This window comes from Sceloporus occidentalis, unplaced genomic scaffold, assembly GCF_023333645.1.
Source record: "Sceloporus occidentalis isolate IW3139 unplaced genomic scaffold, rSceOcc1.0.p SCAF_103, whole genome shotgun sequence".
Lineage (NCBI taxonomy): Eukaryota > Metazoa > Chordata > Lepidosauria > Squamata > Phrynosomatidae > Sceloporus > Sceloporus occidentalis.
The window spans coordinates 1,649,792-1,671,197 of NW_028317083.1; the positions used below are offsets into that span (position 1 = coordinate 1,649,792).

Consider the following 21,406-nt stretch of genomic DNA (forward strand, 5'->3'; position numbering starts at 1 on the left):
CATTCACCACACATTAAAAGAAACCAAGACCTTCCTCTTCAATTTGCAAATCTGAGTTAAACATACAAAGCACACACAAATGTACAACTAAAATATTCCCAATAATCAGCACCTTAAACTTTTTTGAACATCCAAGAGCATTAAGTCAAGCTTATTCCAAAAATTCTAAACCTCTTCTTGCTTCTTCTTCCTCTCTAATCAATATATATATTCTAATAAATATTTTTTGGATATTTGGATTTATTTATTTAGATATTGGATATTTTGGGGTATATTTTTGGTATTATTCCATGTCATTCTGTCAACTAATGTCCTCCACTATTTAAAAGATGAAAATGTATCTAACGTTATTTAATGTTAAAGGTTTCTAAACAGTAGCAAGTACGGTGGATTTTTCTATAGCGAAAATATTTTTTCAGCAGTTCAACTGTTATTTTTTTTATGTAGAGAAGTGAAAAAGTGGGATGATAACGAATATGAAAAACAGAAAAAATAAATATTTCATGGACAGATTAAGTTGAAAATTGTTCCAAGACCTTTTTCCAATTCCCACCTATAAATCCTGGAACCTTTCGCACACAACAAAAATATATTAAAGGTATGAGCTCCAATCATGCACGGTGACCCCACAAATCAGCCGCAATGACAAATTATATGGAAAATTCCAGATTAGAACAAAAATGCAGAAGCGAAAGAAAAGTGAGTTAGAAAAAAAAAAAGCAGCCGTGGAATGCAAAACGCTTACGGGTGCCGTGTAGCTCACAGAAAAATGCCAGCAGGTAGAATTATCAAAGCCAATCATATCTAATCTGTTTGCAGCCCAAGGTAACAAGAAGTGTCAGGATTAAGTGATTGTGCCTTTGTGATACGCAGTTGATTAAGACGTTTTATATTTTATTTTTTGCCTCATTGTCCGGTGCGGTTATTTACCGTTTTCAGGGTTCCTACCTGCCGAGCAAATTAATTTCCATCTGGTAATTAGGTCGGCTTTAATTTTTTTCTCTTCCGTTTTTTACCTGTTTCCCTAGTCCTTCCTGTTAACACAAGGGCTGGGCTGCTGAAAAGGCCTAAGAAAATGTATTTGTGGTTCAGTAACAAGATGAGAAAAGAAAAACTCTTAAAGGATCTATGCTTAAACGTATATCTAATGGGTAAGCAATCATTCTTGGTAAGACGCCTAACAAATACTTTTTAAGATACATTCGTAACACGCAAGCGGGAGTCCCTTGAGGAAATCATTTGAAGATCATATTTATCACTCGCAAGAAACTGAATAAAATGTAATATATTTAGAAGCGTTTTGTATTTACAAACAAACAGAGACCGTAACCGTGTTACTTGGCCTAATATTCCTTAACCAGAGGCTGAATGGGCTTCGTAATCAGTGCCGTGTTAACAGGAACAACCTTGAAGTTATGAATCAGATGTGTACTCTAGATGTCTCGTGTTTTTGTGATTATCGGTATGTAAACAGTTCGTTCATATTTCCGAAAGAACACTACAGCTTTAAAAATAAGATTAGTCCATTCATAAAAAAAATGGAAAAAATGACCCACGGCTTCGCTGTGCCTGGGATGGGGAGGTTAAAAAGAAATTAGTTAATGAGTAAGGAAAAAGGATACAGGATTATCAATCGGTATAAAACCAGTTGGGAGGAAGGCAGTAAAGTTGCGTAAAGTTTAGGAAGGAGGTGGTTCTGACATTCTAATTGCATGCATAAACAGGATGCAGTTTCCTCAACTTCCTGTCTGTCTTGCGGTTAACAGTATGGGAACTCTTCAATTTATACAAAACGGACCTGGGGGTAAACCAAATCTGGGGTGGGAGAGGCTTTCAATAAAGTTCGTAACGAGGAAGACACAACTGTACAGGAATAGCTGTTGGTTGATAAGAGATTTATAAGAAGGAAGGCGGCCGAGTACAGTTACGAGGGATGGGGTGGTCTCTTATTTTATATGCGTCTCTGTAAGCAGGATGTTCTTTCCTCTGCTTCCTGTCTGCCTTGCCATGTGGTCACAATTGTGGATTTTCCAATGCTTGTAAAACAGTTCCTCTGAGATGCAGCTGTTTTGGGATGATGACGGAAGTGTCCACCAAGGTGTCCCCACCCCTGACGAATTTAGGATCTGGTGCTTATTTTGGCCATGTGCAACGTTATCTTCCAATCTCACTGATAAATCAATATGACATCATAAAGACACACTCACCAGTTTCCTCTTCTCGGTAATCTGAATTAGAATTTGCTGTACAAGTGCATTCCAGATGCTCCTCTAACCTCACCAGAACTTCTTTTAATTTGGGCTTTTTCCTTACATATTCTACTTTCGCCACCTGTGATCAAATAAAAAAAAAACATATTAAAAAATCTAAAATATATTATTAGATTACAAATCTTTGTATGTATATTTCTCATCACAGCGTCAACTCAAAACATCACATGTAAGGATGAATGAGAACTTGTATCTTTAGTAAAGAAACCTTTATTTGTATCAGGACAACTTGAAACCCTGTAAGTATCCAGCTCTGAACAATATAAAAGGGATATACAGCATATGGAATCTGTACTAAATATGCTATATGGCAGAATTTTTTTTAACCCTTTTTCTTCTACTAGACACCAGTAAAAAAAAAAAAAATGATAGATATATATCTTCTCATTTGGTAGGAAATACATATATTCCACTCCTGTGTCCTAAGGTTAATGAAAAAAAAGAATTGGTTTCAGTCACTGCCCTTTTTGTCAACAGGACATGGAGCCTACTTTAACTAGTCTTGCAAACAAAAGTATTATAGTCAGACAGTAGCAAAATAGGAAAAAAAAGGCCCAACTTCAGGACATTTTCCAAGCCTGTCAGATTTCCATTCAATAAGTCAAAGCTGTCTGTGACAGGCAAGAATGCTTTGAGAGAAGGGTCAACTTTGGGTCGAAGTAATATGTATTATTTTTTTTTAGTTTTCCCTGTTAATGCTTTTCAAGACTTTGGATAAATTTGACTCATCTGGCATGAAAGAACGGACCATGCTTAAGACTCCCGAAAAAAAAAAAAAAAAAAAAAGATCAAAATGGTGATTAAGACTTATAGCTACAGATACAGTCTTCTCTAGCAGATCTGTTATTACAAGTCTGATCTTTGAAGCCAGTCAGCTGAATTATGAAGATGTGGAAAGTCCCTTTCCAGCATGGGGAAAGCAGATACTATGTTTGTTACATTTAAATTAGATGAAATAAAAAAACAGGGGGGAAAAGTGGAAATTCACACTGCACAGGAGGCATCACTCTTAGTAAATCTGAGACCTGTCTCAAATTTTTCCTTCCATATTTACCATGAACCTCTTTTTTTCCCCCAACATACCACTTGTGGTGACTTATGAGTCACGTTTTTCCTAAGGAGCCAAGATTCCAAACCAGTCACCATAAAAGGTGCTTTCAAGAAAAAAAGACCATAAATAATTTATTTAATTTGATATGAAATATATTTTCCTTTTCTATCTAGATTTTGTCAGATTTTATTGCCTCTGCCTACCCCTCCCCCTTTTCAAAAACATTAGTAAATAGGGGAGAGATTCCCAACTATATTAAAAAGTGTGTGTTGACTAGAGAAAAGTCCAACAATATGGCTAGTTCAATCAATATACACAACTACGAATACACGCTGCCCTCTTCTGATGCCCTTTAACCCCTTCCAAATACCAACAGATAAAGACCTTTTGTGGAAGACTAGTGTGCCCTTGGTAACGTCTGTGATAAAAAGGGCAGCAGGGTGGGTACAACAATGAGAACACTAGAGAAGGGCTTTTGCTCTCTTTCTCTTGAGTTCTTTAAAACAAAATATATGGTGTTATGAAGTTTGGTGTCTCCAAAGCAGATCATATTATTTTCAAATTCTGCTAAAGGAATATGGAATTATAATACAACACATTGGCTTCTACAAAAATCAGGAAATGTACACCTGATTGCAAGACACATGGGCGCAAATTATTTGGCTATATCTAGTTATTGGGCTGCAAAACACAAAGAAGTGTTCTCAGAGAGAAGGAACATGGGGCAATGCAAGAAGAGAGAAAAAAAAGCCTAGAACATAGAAATCAGCTCCAATACAGAGGAACATAGCAGGTACGTGACCGGGCATGTGGACATCTTTGGCAAATCTCGACACTATATTTAAAGGTCCACGTTAAAGACCAGTAATGGACGAGAGTCTGTGTCTGTTCTGCTATTCTAAAGTAGTGTTATGGTTATCTGACTTTGGAGAGTTGTCCAATCTCATGTATACGCACATACATGTATGGAGTTAGGGTCCCTTCTGTAGACTTACTGTGAAACAGCCTTGTAAAGCTGGCTGGTAAATAAAAGCAGCTTCTAAAAGCATGAGCCACTTTCTCAGAAATCTGAGAAAAAAAAAGCATACACACATTTGTATTGATTGTTAGACCTGAACTCATTAATCATGAGACAATTTTGGACCAGGAACAAATGCAGTAGGCCACATAACCCATGAGAAAATATAGTCGAAGCATGCATGGTTTTGCAATAATATGCTATATGCACACCCCTCAGGCACTTAAGGGTTAACACTAACGTTTTGAGAGAACCTTCAAAAATCCAGAGGGAATGGTGCAAAGTTCATTCTTACTCTTACAACATTAAACCCACATTAGCTTGCTCAGAAGTGGTCTTCCCCGAGCAAAGAAACTTTTGGTGGGAATGCAGCCAAATCATACAGCTCAGGAGAAACTGTAACAGAGGACGCGATCTGCATGAAATTAGAACAGAACTTTAGGGGCCCGGAATTAAAATAGCTTTTAATAGAAATAACTTTTTATGCTGCTTTGATTGAGTTGGCCTAGTGAATATTCATTCGAAAGAGTTATATGTTACATGTATCATTCTGTCCATACAAAATTTTCCTAATGCTGCAAAAAAAATAAAATTAGGGTTAAAAGAAATATCTTGGGGACGGGGTATTAAGTTAAAGACTGTATCCATTATTATTTTTATTCCTGAGATTGCTTAGTGTATGACTAGGAGGTAAGAGCAAGGTCTCCGGGGTGTTGTCCTATATACTGTAGACTGTTGATTATGTTATTCTACTTAACCTACCCAGTTCCCAGGCTTGACTCTATACACGTGGTCGGAATCTCGTTGACCACATTTTGTTCATACAGTCAAAGTAAATAGAAAACGTTCAAGGAATTATATTTGTTTGACCTTGATACAAAATCTAGAATACTCCATCAAAAGAAATATTAAAATCGTTAAGACTGCTCAACATAATGAAAATGCTTCTTTTGGAGATGACTTCATATGGGCGCTCACAGTGATTTTTTTACTGAATAGTTCCAAAAGCTGCAGGGTTAAGGTTCTGGTAATCTCTATTATAGAGTTAGGCCATACCCCGGGGGCATTAGGTGAGAGATGATCCATATGATTTGAGAATAGGGATATCATATCACACTCAAGCTGCTGAAGACAACGTTGACTTTACTGATACCCAAATTGTTGAGCTTACTTATTTTAGATACTATATATAGGAAAATACTATAATATACTGTACTATAATACTCATTCATCGTAAGCTAACTTCAAAATGAAAAAAGCCTCTGTTCCTTGAATGGAGCAAGTTAAGCATATCTTCCTTCAATTAGAGGGTAGTATGAATAGGCCTAGCATTTGAATCATGAATCATCTTCCTACAAGATTTGGAATGTCTGAGAACATGAAGAATGAGACAAATTCGCAAGATCAGAGTCTGGAAATGTCAATTAGCACAGAATTGTTAGTGTTATTTACCAGGCAGCAAAAAAAAGGGGGGTTTCCCTTAAATAATCTTGCTGGGGTGAGGTTATTAGTGTTAAAATATGGAGCAGAGGAATGCCATCGGAAAGTGGATTATCTGTTACTGTACTCATGCCTTTGGAATATTCTGAAAACTGAGCGGTTGAAGCCAACATGTTGCGATTCATATTCCTGCCAACATAATTTTAATTTCTATACAAGTTTTTACACTGCCTGTACATGCGTGCAACAGCTTTTATGTTACCCAAAGAATGCACTGCTTACATAAATGGACAAACATGATTTACACTTCCACATACATTTCAAGAGAATGCATCATACAGGAACGACATCATAATGCAGAACAAGGTATTTGGTCTGTGTGTCAGATCAAATTTATATAGTCCAGTTCGGGTCCAAAGTGATTAATGTAGAACAGTCAGAGGGAAAAGACTATTTGTTTCCATGGTAACTACATTGCATTTACAATTGTGCACCTGAACTGTATAACACATTGCGTTGGGGAAAATCAGGGCCGGCCCTACAATGGGGCCGACTGGGGCAATTGCCCCAGGCGGCACTTCAAAAGGGGCGGCACTTTGCCGCCCCAAGCGTTTTTTTTTGTTTTTTTTTGAAGCGGAGGAGAGAGAGAGGGGCACCGAGTGATTTTCGCTTACCCGCTCGGCGCCCCTCTCTCTCTCCTCTGCGGCGAGTTTCCCTGTTCGGTCTCGGTGCCAGCTTGTAATGCAGAGCGCCGGAAGTGACACGAATTTCCGGCGCTCAGCATTACAAGCCGGCACCGTGGCAGCACAGGGAGACTCGCCGCAGGACTGTTTAAGAGTAAGTACCGGGGGGGGTAGATAATGCCGCCCCCCCCCCCGGCGTCGGCGGGGGGCGGCATTTTAAACTTCGCCCCAGGCGGCGTTAAGTCTTCGGCCGGCCCTGGGGAAAATGCAAACAGAATAGATCAAAAATGTATTTTATTTACTAATGGCAGGCAGGCTAAGGCCACCGTAGGAGTTTAGAACCTTATCAGAATTGCACGGAACATTATAACATATATATATATATATATATATATATGGATCATCTCTCACCTATATATATATATATATAGTTCCAAATTTTACATTCATTTACACCTAATTATATCTACATTGGCAGTTCAGAATTCATAGCTGCAACCACAACTTCTGGCCAGCCTTCGGCCAACCAAAGCACAATGCTTCCTAGAATTCAATGGGATCTTTGCCACTGATACATTCACGAAGACTTGGTTTTGACTTGACATGTATGTTCTCATTCAGCTACAACAGTACATCACACCCTAGGCGGCATGTTCAAGAGGTGCATTGTACAGGCAACTATTATCCTGGAAGGAGGGAAAAGTCACAGATGATTTCACTGGAACCTATCCCAGTATTTCCTAGTGTCAAAAATCTGGAAGGAGCCACATAAATCCAGCAGCCGTGGCAACAGCAGTTTTATTCTGCAAGGTAACTTGCTAATTTTGGACATTTTCCCTTACTTTTCAATTTGGTTTATTATGTCTTTAAATGCTTCTGGCTGCTCAAATTAGCTGAACGGTCAGAGACCAGATTCATCATCCCACAAGGCTACACAGTTTAGAAAGGACAACGCATCCTTTTATTATTTTCAGTACTACAACGATGCTAAAATACTAGCAGGCATAGTTAGAATGCAGAAGAATATAACGATGTATGTATGTAATGCAAAACTGGAGTAATTCTAAATTGTGTACTAAATTTGGAGCAACCAGCAGAAACAATCCATGTGTTTCTATGGTAATTCTATGGTAATTTCTCAAAATATAGTATCTTGCTTTTGAATTCTCGTTGATAAAAACAACATGTTCCATTTACAATTGTGCTAGGTAAGTGTACTTGTCACGTTAGCAATATTATTCCATACATTCATACATATGTTTGATCAGCTTCCTAGTTCATTTCTAAGCTATGAGCTCAGCACCTTGTCTCTATAAAGAAGTTAAAAAAAAAATAAAAGCCTCTATTTGATGAAAAAGAAGCCTTCATAAAACTAGACAGCATGCAAACAGAAGCAAACATTCCAGAAATACTTTAAACGCAGGCCACCACTGTCTAACTCTTTCCACCACATCCTGCGTGACCCACCCGTACAATTTGCTAAATGACGGCACACAAAGGAAGCCAAGTACCAAATCCAGAAATAGTCAACTGAGTCAAGCCTCCACAAAAGAGTATAATCACACACTGAACTTCATTGTTTAACTAAGAGGTGATGGGTGTAATATTCCAGCGTCGGTTAATGTCCTTCTCCTAACATCAACTTTGACCTTCTGACCCTTTACGGAATAAAGATTTGACCTGCTCTCGCATTGTATAAAGTTCATTCCATAGAGGTAGGTTCTCAGTTCCCCGCTAGAATGTTCAACAAATACCAGACAAAAACTATTCAGAATTCTTTTTCTTTCTAAATCAAACATTTTTATGAAACATCTACAGAGGTAACCATCAAAAACAACTCACAAAACTCCTGTGTAATCAATAGAGATATTCAAAGGCCAAGGTTCTAGAGATATACGTAAGGTCATTATGTGAGAAGATCCTGGTGGATATCCACACTACTGTATAAAAGAATAGGATAAAGGCATACCCCACATGCAAAAATCCACTCATACGTACACATCAAGATCCAATCCAAAGTTTACTGGCTTGTAGAACCCCACAATACTTGATGAGTCAAGTCAGGCCAGATTCCATCTCTAAGTATACAGAAACTTTGTGGCTTCACGGCGTGACGGTGCTCCTTACCTTGACGCTCCTGTGGTGTATCCGCGATGGTTGGCATTTGACGCTGCTTGTATTGCAGCATCCTGTGCATCTTTTTACTTCCACGCATGGGGGCCATATCAGAAAGTTTGCAGATGTTGGATCAATTTGGCTACGAGGTATCTCGTATATAACAGTCCTTGTTTTGCAAATAGCAGGGACGGCTTCCTCTGGAGAAGGACAAGGTAGGATTGAGAAATAACACAGACCCCAAAGGGAATATATGTTCACCAACAGTGTCTTTTTATACATTTAATTTGAACTTCTACTGTAATCACTGAAAGGGTCTAAGTTATCATGATTTTTGTTCCCTGTTACATATGATATAAAAAAACATTTCCTTTGTCGCAAATAGAACATCTCTATAAAAAGAGGGTTGTAAAAAGTTTATTGCATTGTTTTTTCATTTCGCGCCTGCATCACTTCTTGATTAAGGATTGCGTTCACGGCCTGCACCTGATAGATTTTTTGAACAGAAGTGCGAAATTGGGCACGAAAAAAGCAAACGATTAAAATACATTTTATCCTGACCTATCCAGGTCTTTACCTTTAAACTTGAGTTGTTCAACTCTAAGCCTAGCACACCAACAGCTCGACAAATTTTCGACAACTGTTCTGCGGAATGCATTGGCACTTTATAAATTGACAGAAATAAATTGGCCATTTGTCTTTTTTTTTTTTTTTTTTTTTTTTTAAATTCTACATATTTAGTATATTCATTTTAAAAAAATGTTTTGTTGGATAAGAAAACTGGTCCAACCTGATGTGAGTGCAATGTGAGAGCCGAAATTTCCTGGAGCTAGAAATGTAAATTTTTTTTACCCACAGTAGCAATATGCAGCACACTGCATACCCTGTTTGTGCTTGTTTTAAAATAGTTGCAGAGTCTACAATCTGAACCTTATATCCACAGAAAAAATAAACTAATAATTGCAGTTGCAATGGGCTGCGTGCTTATGAAATAATAATATATAAAATAACATATAAATACCTAAATTAGTTATACTACATATAAATATATTTTATGTATTAGTGCATTATTTTTTACATGGTCATTAATAGGGTTATACACACTTACCAATGCTGCGCCTTCTGCGGCTTGGAGCAGACCGTTTCTCTTGCACATGCTTACTGTGATGGAAACTGTGTGCTTGTGTTCTTACACTTGTTCCTGAAGTGTCCTCATTTCCTAGGGGGGTAAAGTGATGTCAACAAGTGAGACTCAGACAATGAATATAACATTCAAATGTGATACATATATATATATATATATATATATATATATATATATATATATATATATATATATATATAACATCACTGCAAATCATGATCCGTTCATAAAGCACCATAGCCATAATGTTGCCTTCAAATGTTGCCAAGATCAAAGGTTTGGCTACTAATTTAGGGAGCTAGAACTAAGCCCAGCTTAGACACAACTAGCCTCAAATTTAATAGAAACAGGAAAACGTCAAGTTCAGATGAACATTTAAGCTCTCCACAGACCCAGCTCTATGACAAAACAGAGAGTTCATAAGACTAATTTATAATAACATGTCTAAAAATCACTACTACTGTACATACATACAGATTATTATGGTGTATGGATTCAATATAACGTTTGTTCTGTACAATAAGTGATCAGGTAGTTGCTGATGATCACTGTAGAGATATATTGGCTTCAGCGTCTACTTGCTTGGTTGAAAACAATATACTCTTATGAGTATTATAGCCAAGTCATGGGAGTCCACCTGGTGATGATGGCGTCTAATGCTGTCATTTCAAATTGGATGATGTATTTTTTTTCAACAGGGTCTATAATTCTGCATTCTATACCCACCTCAAAATCCATTAAAAAAAGGCCATTTATAACACCAAAAAATTACTGTCTAGGTTTCATTCGAACAATGAACTAAGTATTCAACAGGTACTGAAAACCGCAAAATGCATTTTGATAAAAAGGACGTCTATTAATGGTTTCAATGTTGGGCTTAAAAAGAAAACTTCAACCTCTGCTTACAACTGCGGCCTGTTGATAATTAATGTTCAGGCTATGTTCATGCTCTCAAAGCACTGACAATGCACTACACTCGGGCTTGGAAGCCATCCAGTATAAGAGGCATTGACCGTCGTTCATCGCTTCTTTCTGGGTACCTTGTTCCTTTGAAAACTGGTTTCTTTCAGGGGGGGGGGGGGTTGATGTTACCAGCAGTTCATTTAAAATGCTTCGGTGGCACACAACCAAATAGTTTCACTTTAATTTTTTATGCACTGATGTACTGACAAGGTTTAGAGAATGGATAAAATATAACGACAATTAGTTCTGGCTTGTTCCGTAATGTATCTGAAAATGCAACTCGATCATTACCGACAAAATGGCAAAATAGAGGCTTGCCAAGTACAGTAAATAAGCGACCATATGTGGAATGCTTCTTCGATTGGATTCCTTTTTAACAAGTGCCAGAAAATTCAATTACATCTTCAGAAGATTAGGAGGAAGACTCGTCGAATTGATCTATGGGTCTAGATAGACACATCATGATTGAATTCATAATAATTCACGTACACCAACAAAAAGGGGATAAATTGAAAACGCTCATTATTTTCATGTTGATCTAATCAGAAGCCAGACCTATACGTGCTTTTTTTTCTTCTTAGGCCTATTCTGTTTGTAATAAATATCCAGTGGGATGTATATTTTTTTTTTTGGTTACCATTACAGAAAAAGGAAAATAAAGAACATGCATAAGTTGAAAGTGTTCCAAGTAGGGATGGTGAGTACAAGAGGGTATTCTCCAAGGTAAGAGGCCCAGATATTTAGGGAAATTGATAAGAGGAACCATAATGGGTGTAGACCATAGCCACTAAAAGCTAATAAAAATATAAAATATCTAATTTTAGATACCTTGATACTTTTAATGATTTCTAGGTTCTATGGAAATGTTTACGCTAGAAAATGGTTCTGTAATGTAAGGTGACCTTCCATCCCAACGTTCTCTAATTATATGGAATGTTTGAAAACCACCCAAGGTTTTTGGTCACTCTCATTATAAACAATTATGGCAGATTGGTTAAAGTAAAATCACACGTTTCGGTATCACCGAGTATTACTAAGGAGGCTAGAGGGTCCTTTAAAAAATACATATTCACAGAAAGAACTATTTTTTTCCCGTGACTTGTTATAGTAGCCCGTTCCTGGTAGACTAATTTGGGAATTTAAGAGTATGTGCAACAAATTGCTGCCTCAAACATGAAGTATAATAAAGAATGATAATTGTACATTCTAGACAGGAAATGGGTCAATGGGTTCAAGTACAACCAAAATTTGGGTTGTTATGCATGGAAGTCACAATGGTCTCATATTTTAACATCAATACACACGTAGGAAACAGATAAAAATTGTCAGTTTTTCTTTCTATAACACACTGGGAGCCAAACCACACAAGAGCTAGACTAGTAGTCCGGATTTGCTAAAAACAGCTATACAAACTTTTCCGAAAGGGCTCTACAATGTCTCAAGTGCACCTGCCTTTTAAAAATGGAAACGAAAAATGATATTCTTAGGCAGACCTCTCTCTTGTGTAATTATGATCCACATTTAGCACACTGAGATGGAACTTTTTCTGTCCTCTTGTCTTTATTTTTGGAAAATTATATAAATTGCCCTTGTGTTCTCATTTCCTAGGAATCCTATGAAGCAGATCTGTTTTGTGCGGTCATGTTTCAAAACTATATTATGGCTTATGACATAACTATAGATCAAGAGTCTCAAAACGTTGTTGCCCGAAAGCTTACCTCCCAAACTTCATGATCTATTTATTAAAATCCAACCTTTGTGGTTATTCACAAATTATTTTAAAGGGCCATTGCCCATTCTTGTCTTCCGTTAGCAGCTTCTGGATACCCATAATAACACCATGTGTGGTTCCAACTCATACTGGCCAAGAGCTTCCAAGCTAATGTTTTCTTCACCAAACACTCCAACTCTCGGTTGAACTCAAACTTTGCTGCTGAGTGAAGTCTCTGGATGAAAGGTGTATTTGTCCAGGACTCCACTCTGCATTTATCTCAAGTAACTCATAACACCAATCTAGTCTGTAACGTTGTTGAGTAGGAGATGCACATAGGAAGGACAGGGAAGGATGGTTACATACAAAACAAGCTAATATAAAAACAGGTTATACAGCTAGGGACCTGTGTATAGCCAATGGGAGTATCCATAGCGGTTCTTACACTTTGTTTTTTATTGAAAATTGTGGGAAAAGTTATATACATTTCAGGTACTATTATTATGATTGTAGAACACCATCAAATTCCACAGTGATATACAATATTACATGTACAGGCATTAACATAGATGAACACCTGGATTACTGGTGCATTCTACAAAGCTAGCTATCACTCATCTCATAGCCGGAGATAATGGGCAACCTTCTGCATCACTGTCAGTATGTCCCCAGTAAAGGTTTTCAGCATATCCTGGCCTGACAACAGGTGGATCAATCAGTATACTAGACGTCACGGCAGATCTGCTTGCACTGAATAAAGAACGTCTTGTATTAATGCAGATAGATCAGCCATCAGGACTCATTCATGGTTTGATCCACCTGCGCACATATCAGGATATACCGGGACGTTACTAGATGCTCTGAAGAATTTGCAGACTTCTATTTGTTAGTAACAATTGTTCAGTATACTACCTAAAATTATTTTGTCTCTCAGCATAAACCCCAGTGCTGTATAATGGGATGTAGGTCGGCATTGAGCTGCAGACCTGGAGGCCGCCATTGTTGTAAGTCAACTTCCCCTACTTAAGCATCACACTGAGCAGATTCTTTATGACAATGCTAATGAAGTCTGTTCCTCAATAGACTTGTATTAGTCAGAGTGTCAGGCTGGGTGATTAAGACTAAGCCACAGGCAGTGTGATAAGTAGTCTCTAGCAGATTGGGCTAAGATAACAGGGCTAAGATAAATCACATACAAATGGCTGATATACAGCTGCCTGAAAACATATCATACAAAAGCTAGAACTGTTTTAAAAAAGAGCAAACACACCATATTTATTTTAAAACCTTGGTGGGAGTTCTCCTTTAAATCATTTGATTTAGATTTACTGATTTGAATTCTGAAGTTACAGAAGCGGAAATTCAAGTGGCCTTCGGAATGAAGAAAAAGTAGACCAAAGAAAAGTAGCGTTTATCCCTAAAACCACTGTATTACGCATACTTTACATATCTCTCTTCATATATGTTCTGGAAATTGATGTTTTTTATTTCACCTATATAAACCGAGCAGTCGTAATCTCTGGCCTAAAGACTGCGATATATACATCAAGCTAATAGATGTAGAAATACCCCGATTAGCTTGGGAAGCGGCAAACACCCCAGTGACTGACAAACTACAATTCCCAGAAACCTGCAGGATTGTTAGAGCTGCTCTCTTGCAGGGGTATTTATAGTCCAATGACAGCTGATTTAAAGGAGCATGCCAGACACCCATCGGAGCCCACGTTGGATGGAGTCCAGGGCGTGGATTCTTAAGATACTGGAGACATATCCCATCTTCCTACTCACTCAAAAAAAAGATACATACTTAAGTATGCTCCCTCTGTAAGCACTGCAGCACTAAAATCAATGGAAACCGCACTAATCTAACATAGTACTCGGCTGGCATTGATGTGATTAGCTGCCACTACCTCTGCTACATTTCACACGCAAGATGTGTACTTAAGAATGATTCCTGCTGTAAGTAGAGGCAGCAAAGTACTAAAGGATGAGTACAATGCATTGCAGAGCATACAGATTTGACTCCAATGTGCAATAAAGCTATGACTTTAATGGATCTTCCTTATCGAAGGTGGCAATGGGATTGGATTAAACACTAGCCTATGTGGCAGAGATGACTTATATCATGCTTATATCATTGCAATATAGTCCTTATACACATAATAGTGTGATTGCTTATAAATGTTACCTAGCCAGTGTTTTACTAGCAGGGTAACAAAGCAGCCTATTGCCAGTGATATGCCTCTGGAAACATTCACACGGTTGTTACCCCCCCCCCCAAAAAAAAATTAAAATAAACATGACAACCCTACTTGAAATACAAATATCACAGGCATGTACGCACGCATTTTTGTGTATAATACACCAATTAAGTAAACCAAGAAGACACAATTCACTCTAACTGCATCACAAACCCGGCTTAGACCTTGAAATAAAATACAACTCTTTGGTTTTTTGTAAAGATAAAAAGCGTCTTTTATCTTAAATGTGCACAATCAGCTCGGTCTGTAACAGTGCTGCTTCATTTCCTACTCAAAGCCGGCAGAAGGGAGTTTCTGAAGCTGAAAAGACACACTATGCAAACGCCAACGAGACCGGTGCATTTTTTGTGTTGCTCAACATTGCTAAACAATCGCATGGAAGGAAATTAGCCTTGCATTCTTGTTACAGCAGGCTAGCTGATCCTGTACAATTGATTAGTCTTAATACCCTACAACTACAAATAATTACTTTTTATTATCTACGCTTATGGCTGAATTAAGGAGGTCCCAACACGACTTCAAAAGGACTGCAAAAGAAAATTGCTGGAGGCATATATCCGAGACAAGGTGTCACCAAAAACTTGAAAAACCATCTCCCGTTCATTAAAGCCAAGATCATAACGCTACTGACATTGTCAACCCTTTTCACCAACACGCATAATCTTTTCCCCTTGTTTACAGCTCTGGAAAAATATCCCTGTCAACAGGTAGAAAACTATAAAATACTTGGTGCCTCGTAATCCCAGATAATTGGAATAATTATTCCAGTTTTCAAAAGGCTGTAGAAGGGATATGTTGCAATTATATAAGAAAAACAGTGGGGTGTTTTCAAATTGTAGCAGATTCTAACAAAAACATTTTTTGCAACACTTAGGTTCGTATACTGAATAGCAGGTGACTGCATCTCAATACATACCCAACGGTAGTACTATATACGTACCCAGGGGTGGAACTATATACATACCCAACGGTAGTACTATATACGTACCCAGCGGTGGAACTATATACATACCCAACGGTAGTACTATATACGTACCCAGGGGTGGAACTATATACATACCCAACGGTAGTACTATATACGTACCCAACGGTAGTACTATATACGTACCCAACGGTGGAACTATATACGTACCCAACGGTGGAACTATATACGTACCCAACGGTGGAACTATATACGTACCCAACGGTGGAACTATATACGTACCCAACGGTGGAACTATATACGTACCCAACGGTAGAACTATATACGTACCCAACGGTAGAACTATATACGTACCCAACGGTAGAACTATATACGTACCCAACGGTAGAACTATATACGTACCCAACGGTAGAACTATATACGTACCCAACGGTAGAACTATATACGTACCCAACACTGGTACTATATACGTACCCAACACTAGTACTATATACGTACCCAACACTAGTACTATATACACATCCAACACTAGTACTATATGCACATCCAACACTAGTACTATATGCACATCCAACACTAGTACTATATGCACATCCAACACTAGTACTATATACACATTCAGCACTAGTACTATGTACATACCCAACACTAGTACTATATACATATCCAGCACTATGACTACATATTTACAAACAATGTGTGGTTTTAATATTGCATAAATTTCTATAAGAGACATTAAATGTGCTGCTGTTTTCCAAAAAACTGCTTATACATTTGATGAATAGGCAAACAAAGGGCATGATCTCCCCGTTGATGGGTCTATTTAATAGATAAACATTTCTATTGTCACCAAATGTTGATGTTGCTGTAGTACTGAGTTAATTTAATATAATTCCCAGCCTTGCTTCTGTTCTCGATGTCATATATTAAATGTAGATGTCACATATTAAAATCAGGCATGAAGTGGGCCTAAGGTTATACAATATAACGTAAATTTAATCCCCAGATCATAAAAAAAAATATAAAAAGTGAATCAGGGAATACGTTGACAACGCAACTAACAGCCAACCATAATAACGACAAATATCCAACTAAAACAAGAGATAGAAATATACACCAAAGCACCAAGGAAGGTCAACTTCTTTCAACCACCAACTCAACACCAGCCTTTATCAGAGGCAGAGCTAGACCCAATACTCCTAGGTGGAACGCCACGTTTGTGATCTTTCGATCTGAAGGCCTTTGAGGAACAGGCTGGTTCCACTAGTACCTGCAGCCAAATGTTTCCATTGCTAATGATCACAATCAGTTCTATTTCATCGTAGGGGTCTTACGAGATTCAAGGCTGTCTGTCCAGCAGAAGACAGTTCCTCCGCTTCTCACACTAAGTAATGAACCTGAACACGGGTGACCTTTTATATCCTCTTGCAATGTTTGGGCTTCCCCTCCCGAGAGAGTAAAAACCACACCTACTCGTTATAAGCCCTGTTGGTTTATCAATTGCTTGACTCAGCTCAGCTGCTGTTTATGGCTTTGGAATATGACCTTTCCACTGAAGCATTCAATGTGTGGAATCCAAATCGATCACAAGCAGCTTTATCATAGGTGAAAGGGGTTTCTCCCCAATTGCCAGGGGTTTGGAAGGAGAAGTTAAAAAAAAAAAAGGAAATTGAATTTACCTACGGAATCAATCTCCAGAAGGCGCTGTAAGTCGCTGATGCTGCGGATTTCGCTGTGGGCCAGTTTCTCGATCAGCTCCTGGGGAATCTCTGCTTCCTTCCACGCCGCCAGGGAATAAACATATTTAAAAATACTATTCACAGACACATCCTTATCACAGTCTACTATGTACATCTGAAATGCAGAATCCTCCTACCCTTACTATGATTAAGCATTCTTCAACAATCTGGCTGCTTATAGGACAATGTTACAATTACAAAGAAGGGAAAAAAGGATACATAGACATTTAATTAAAGCATAACATTTAAGTTGAGAAAGCATTTTTCAGTAAAACCAGTAAAGTCATCGATTAATTATTTCTTAGCAGATCCCCAACTACCATTAAAATGAAAGAATGTCATTTTAGAGAACCACAAAAACATAAATGGGTTAATGATAGCTGACATTAATGTAACTCTTTTCACCATTGGTGATCTCTTTTTGCACTACCACCCTACTGAACTGAAAGGGTTAAGCATTGACAGCGGTGCTCTACAGCATGGTACGGTAAGGGTTAAGATACAGGCTATAGTTGCAGATTCTCTTAAGGAAAAAAAATAAATTCGCAAAATCGGTCAACACTGACGAATTGACTTTTATTTTATTTTTTCTCCTTACTTTACCTTTGTTCCAAAGGAATTTTATTTTTGTTTATTCTAATAAAATGTATTTAATTGCCCGTACAGCCAGCAGCCATAAACCCCTTTCCAGTCTGCCAGTTGGTTAACAGAGGCAGACAAATCAATTCAATGTCACTTAAGTCTATAAAGCAGAGAAAAATATGCCAGTGACTGTAAATGAATTGACTTAAGGTGGGAACGCAGGGGGGGGAAAAAAGCACGCTGTATGTTAGATTATCTGGCGCACAAACGGAAGGACAGCAAAATAGGATATAATCTACGCCCCAACCTCAAACACTGGAAAAAAAACCCACAGGGAAAATGCCACTTGAAGTTATTTCGAGGTATAAATGCTGCAATAGCATAATAAGTTAGATTCTAATAAACGTGTTTTTTTTATTTGTAAAAGTTTAACCGTGTGTGTGCCAAACAGGTGAACCCTGTTGTCACTAAAAGGCTAAGTTAAGTGTATTGTGTGGTTTTTTTTTTTGTTAATGTGTTATTAATTAGTAACAGTAGAGTAAATATTTATAGATTAGACTTTGTCTCGCTTTCATTACCTGAAGTCTTTAAGAATTCAGTAAGTAAGTCGGTGGATATGGTCAAGGAATATATTTCGTTGTTTTTTTTTTAATTTTTGGATTTTCTTTTGAGTTGTCTCGCAATTACCCATCTGAGATGGCTAAAGGCTGCGTCCTTCTGATATGCAGTAGACAAGAGCCTTTCTGTCTGTAGGCTTCCAGAAACACTACATTTAGCAGTTTGCAAATCAAAACTCCTGGAAAACCCATATACAGATAACACTCCGTGAAATCAACATCAAGGGGAAATTTTCAGGTTCAGAAGCAGCGAAGCCAAATAAGCTCACACTTTGCTATGTTTCACGCCAATTTGGTGTCTGCCTTTTCTCTTTTTTTTTTTCTTTCTCTCTTTGGATCTATAGATACGAACTTCGAATATCTAGCAGAAACATAGAATTAGGCTTATAATGACTCTGAAGATAATAATCAGCTAAGGCATCTGCTCGACTCCTTTAAGAAACCTGAGGGTATGGAATATACCTGTCTACAAACACAACCTTGAAACTTTATCAGCCCTTCTCTGCTTCTCACATGTATTGGTCATGGCTTCTTCTGCACCCACTTCTCCAGTTATTAACCCTATCAGTCCTGGAGAAGGTATATTTATATATTTAAGAAATGCAGCATTTTAATTGCACCCCCAAATAACTGCATTTTTAAATTCTCTTATATGTATTCTTTGAATGATTTGGTTATTTTTAGTGCGGGGGAGCAATCACCAAAATATAAAAATATAGGTTTTCCTGTTATAGGTTGACACCTCCTGGATGTTGGGAATATCTGCATTTTTTATGATTTTTTTTTCTGCTAGGCTTGCTTTGTGGCCTATACATTTAATATTTTCTAAAAAACAAAACAAAACAAAACAAAAACCTCCATATTCCTAAATGTCTTTTTTTATGAAATTCCTTTTCTAATTCTAGAAAAAAATTGTTTTTAAAAGTCTTGCTATAAAAATCAATGTCTGTAGGGGATTTAGAGATCTCCCTAACCATTAATTAATTTCCTGGTGCAAGTAGACAAAGGGAAAATAAATATAATTCATAAAAAAAACAGCCAATTGGTTTGATCACCTCTTATTTTTCTATTTAGAAGGTGGGGAGGAGGGTAGGTAGGCTGCTCTATTTTACATCTTATAATAAATCTTGCTACACAGACTGCACTTAAGGACTCTCCCTTATGGAGAAACTCATTATCAATTTTTTTTTCAAACCATAAAACTGCAGTGCGTTTTTTTGCTTGGAAATTTTCAGCAGGTTTAAAGATCAAACAAATCCACATTAATTATAGCTTCCAACTTTTTTTTCTTTTTTTTTTCTACAAGAAGACAGATGTGTTCTGCAAGTATAAGGATAGACCACATTTAGCACATGTCTAGGAGAACTTGACATGGTAAATTTTTTTAAAAAAATAGTTAGCCCTGCAATGTGTAGGAACATGTCCTAACCTTGTCTATGCATGGCCTGGGAGAATGAGGAGCTGAGCTATGGTGTATTATAAATAGTGACAATGCATTTGCTATTTAATGATTTGGGTCCACCATGGGAGGTCACCAAGCATGTCTACACATAGGACCTCTGGTGAAGCTAAAAACTGTCAATCATTAAGGCTTCATGAAGTCTTGGGGTGAAGCCTTGGTCTCCAGCTGTTGTAGGACCTTTTTCTAAATAGAATCTATGGAATTGTATGCTATTTGAAGGCAATGTGTAATAGTGCAGGGTTGGATGTTCTACATCAGCTAAGGTCCTTCAAAAGCTACCAAGGCTTTGTGGACGTTAAAGCTCCTACCAATATGTGCATGTGCTTGACAGAAGAGTAACGATACAATATTTTAATACGGTAACAATGTAACCAGAAAAGAAACAAAATACATATTATTTATAGCATATGTTGATGGCCACAGCCCAGACCTACCTCGCAAAATGTAGGAGACAGGTAGCAGATGCTTAATAGCAAAATCCAAACCCGGCACCTCATTGCTTCCTGATAGACTTTCTGATCAATGACAATGCAATGTCTTGATGTAGGAGCTCCAGAACTGCTCCTGTATCTGGGAGAATCAGTACCATCCCTTAGGGGACCAACAGCACCCCACAAAATTGGTGGAACCGCTGCACAAGTGGGAGCCTCCTTTCTTTCTTTCTTTCTTTCTTTCTCCTGGGCAATGCTGGTCTTTAGGAGCAGATAAGGAGCAGTATGTGCAGGATACAGATCAGACCAAGACACAAACCCAAAGGAGGCAGCACCACATCTCCTCTGAGATGCCCATCACCTGTCTGCTAAAGATCTTCTGCACCCTCTCCCCTCCCAACCATGCAACATTACAAAAAAAGAGAGAGAGAATGCACAAAGGCAGAAAAGCACGTCTGTGCTGGGTGAAGGGGAGGGAAAAAAAGCAACTTTCCCAACACTGCAAGGTTTGTAGGTCTTCCTCGTAAGAAATAAATAAGGAGGGAGGTTTCTGGAGTTCCACTTGGATGGAAAAAAAAAGAATGCTTTAAATCCCAGGGCTTGGTAAGGAAGCAGGAAAGGCAGCAGCAGCAGCAGCAGCAGCAGCAGGGTGAGAGTAAACTCCTGGGGATGTCAGCTGCTCCCAGCTCTGCTGTAGGGAGAGTGAAATAATGTGGAGCAGCAGATTATAGATAGATTGCCAGCCTCCCATGCACCGCCCCCTCTCTTCCCTGTACTAAGCAACACAGCCACAAACAGCCAGGCAGTGGGCAGGATCTGCTGCACGGAGCAATGGGGAGGATCAGGGGGCTCAGACCTGCCATTTGGAAGGGCAGAGGGGTACAGTGCAGTATCAGCTGGGGTATTAACGGGGGGGGGGGGTAATCTTTCCATAGGCTGATCATTAAACTGCTGCACAATCCAAGACTCTAGGATAAAGCTATATGTGGATAGATCA

General features: G+C 38.2%; 1 protein-coding gene across 1 annotated transcript; it reads right to left on the reverse strand.

Moving 5' to 3' along the window:
• Positions 1 to 978: 978 nt before the first annotated feature.
• On the reverse strand, positions 979 to 20,475 carry LOC149283508 (platelet-derived growth factor subunit A). Its single transcript, XM_089497499.1, has 6 exons — positions 20,413 to 20,475; positions 17,258 to 17,354; positions 9,686 to 9,796; positions 8,590 to 8,777; positions 2,208 to 2,331; positions 979 to 1,067 (listed from the first exon to the last, which is right to left on the reverse strand). Exons 1-6 carry the CDS (start codon positions 20,473 to 20,475, stop codon positions 979 to 981), a joined length of 672 nt encoding a protein of 223 aa, XP_089353625.1.
• Positions 20,476 to 21,406: the final 931 nt, after the last annotated feature.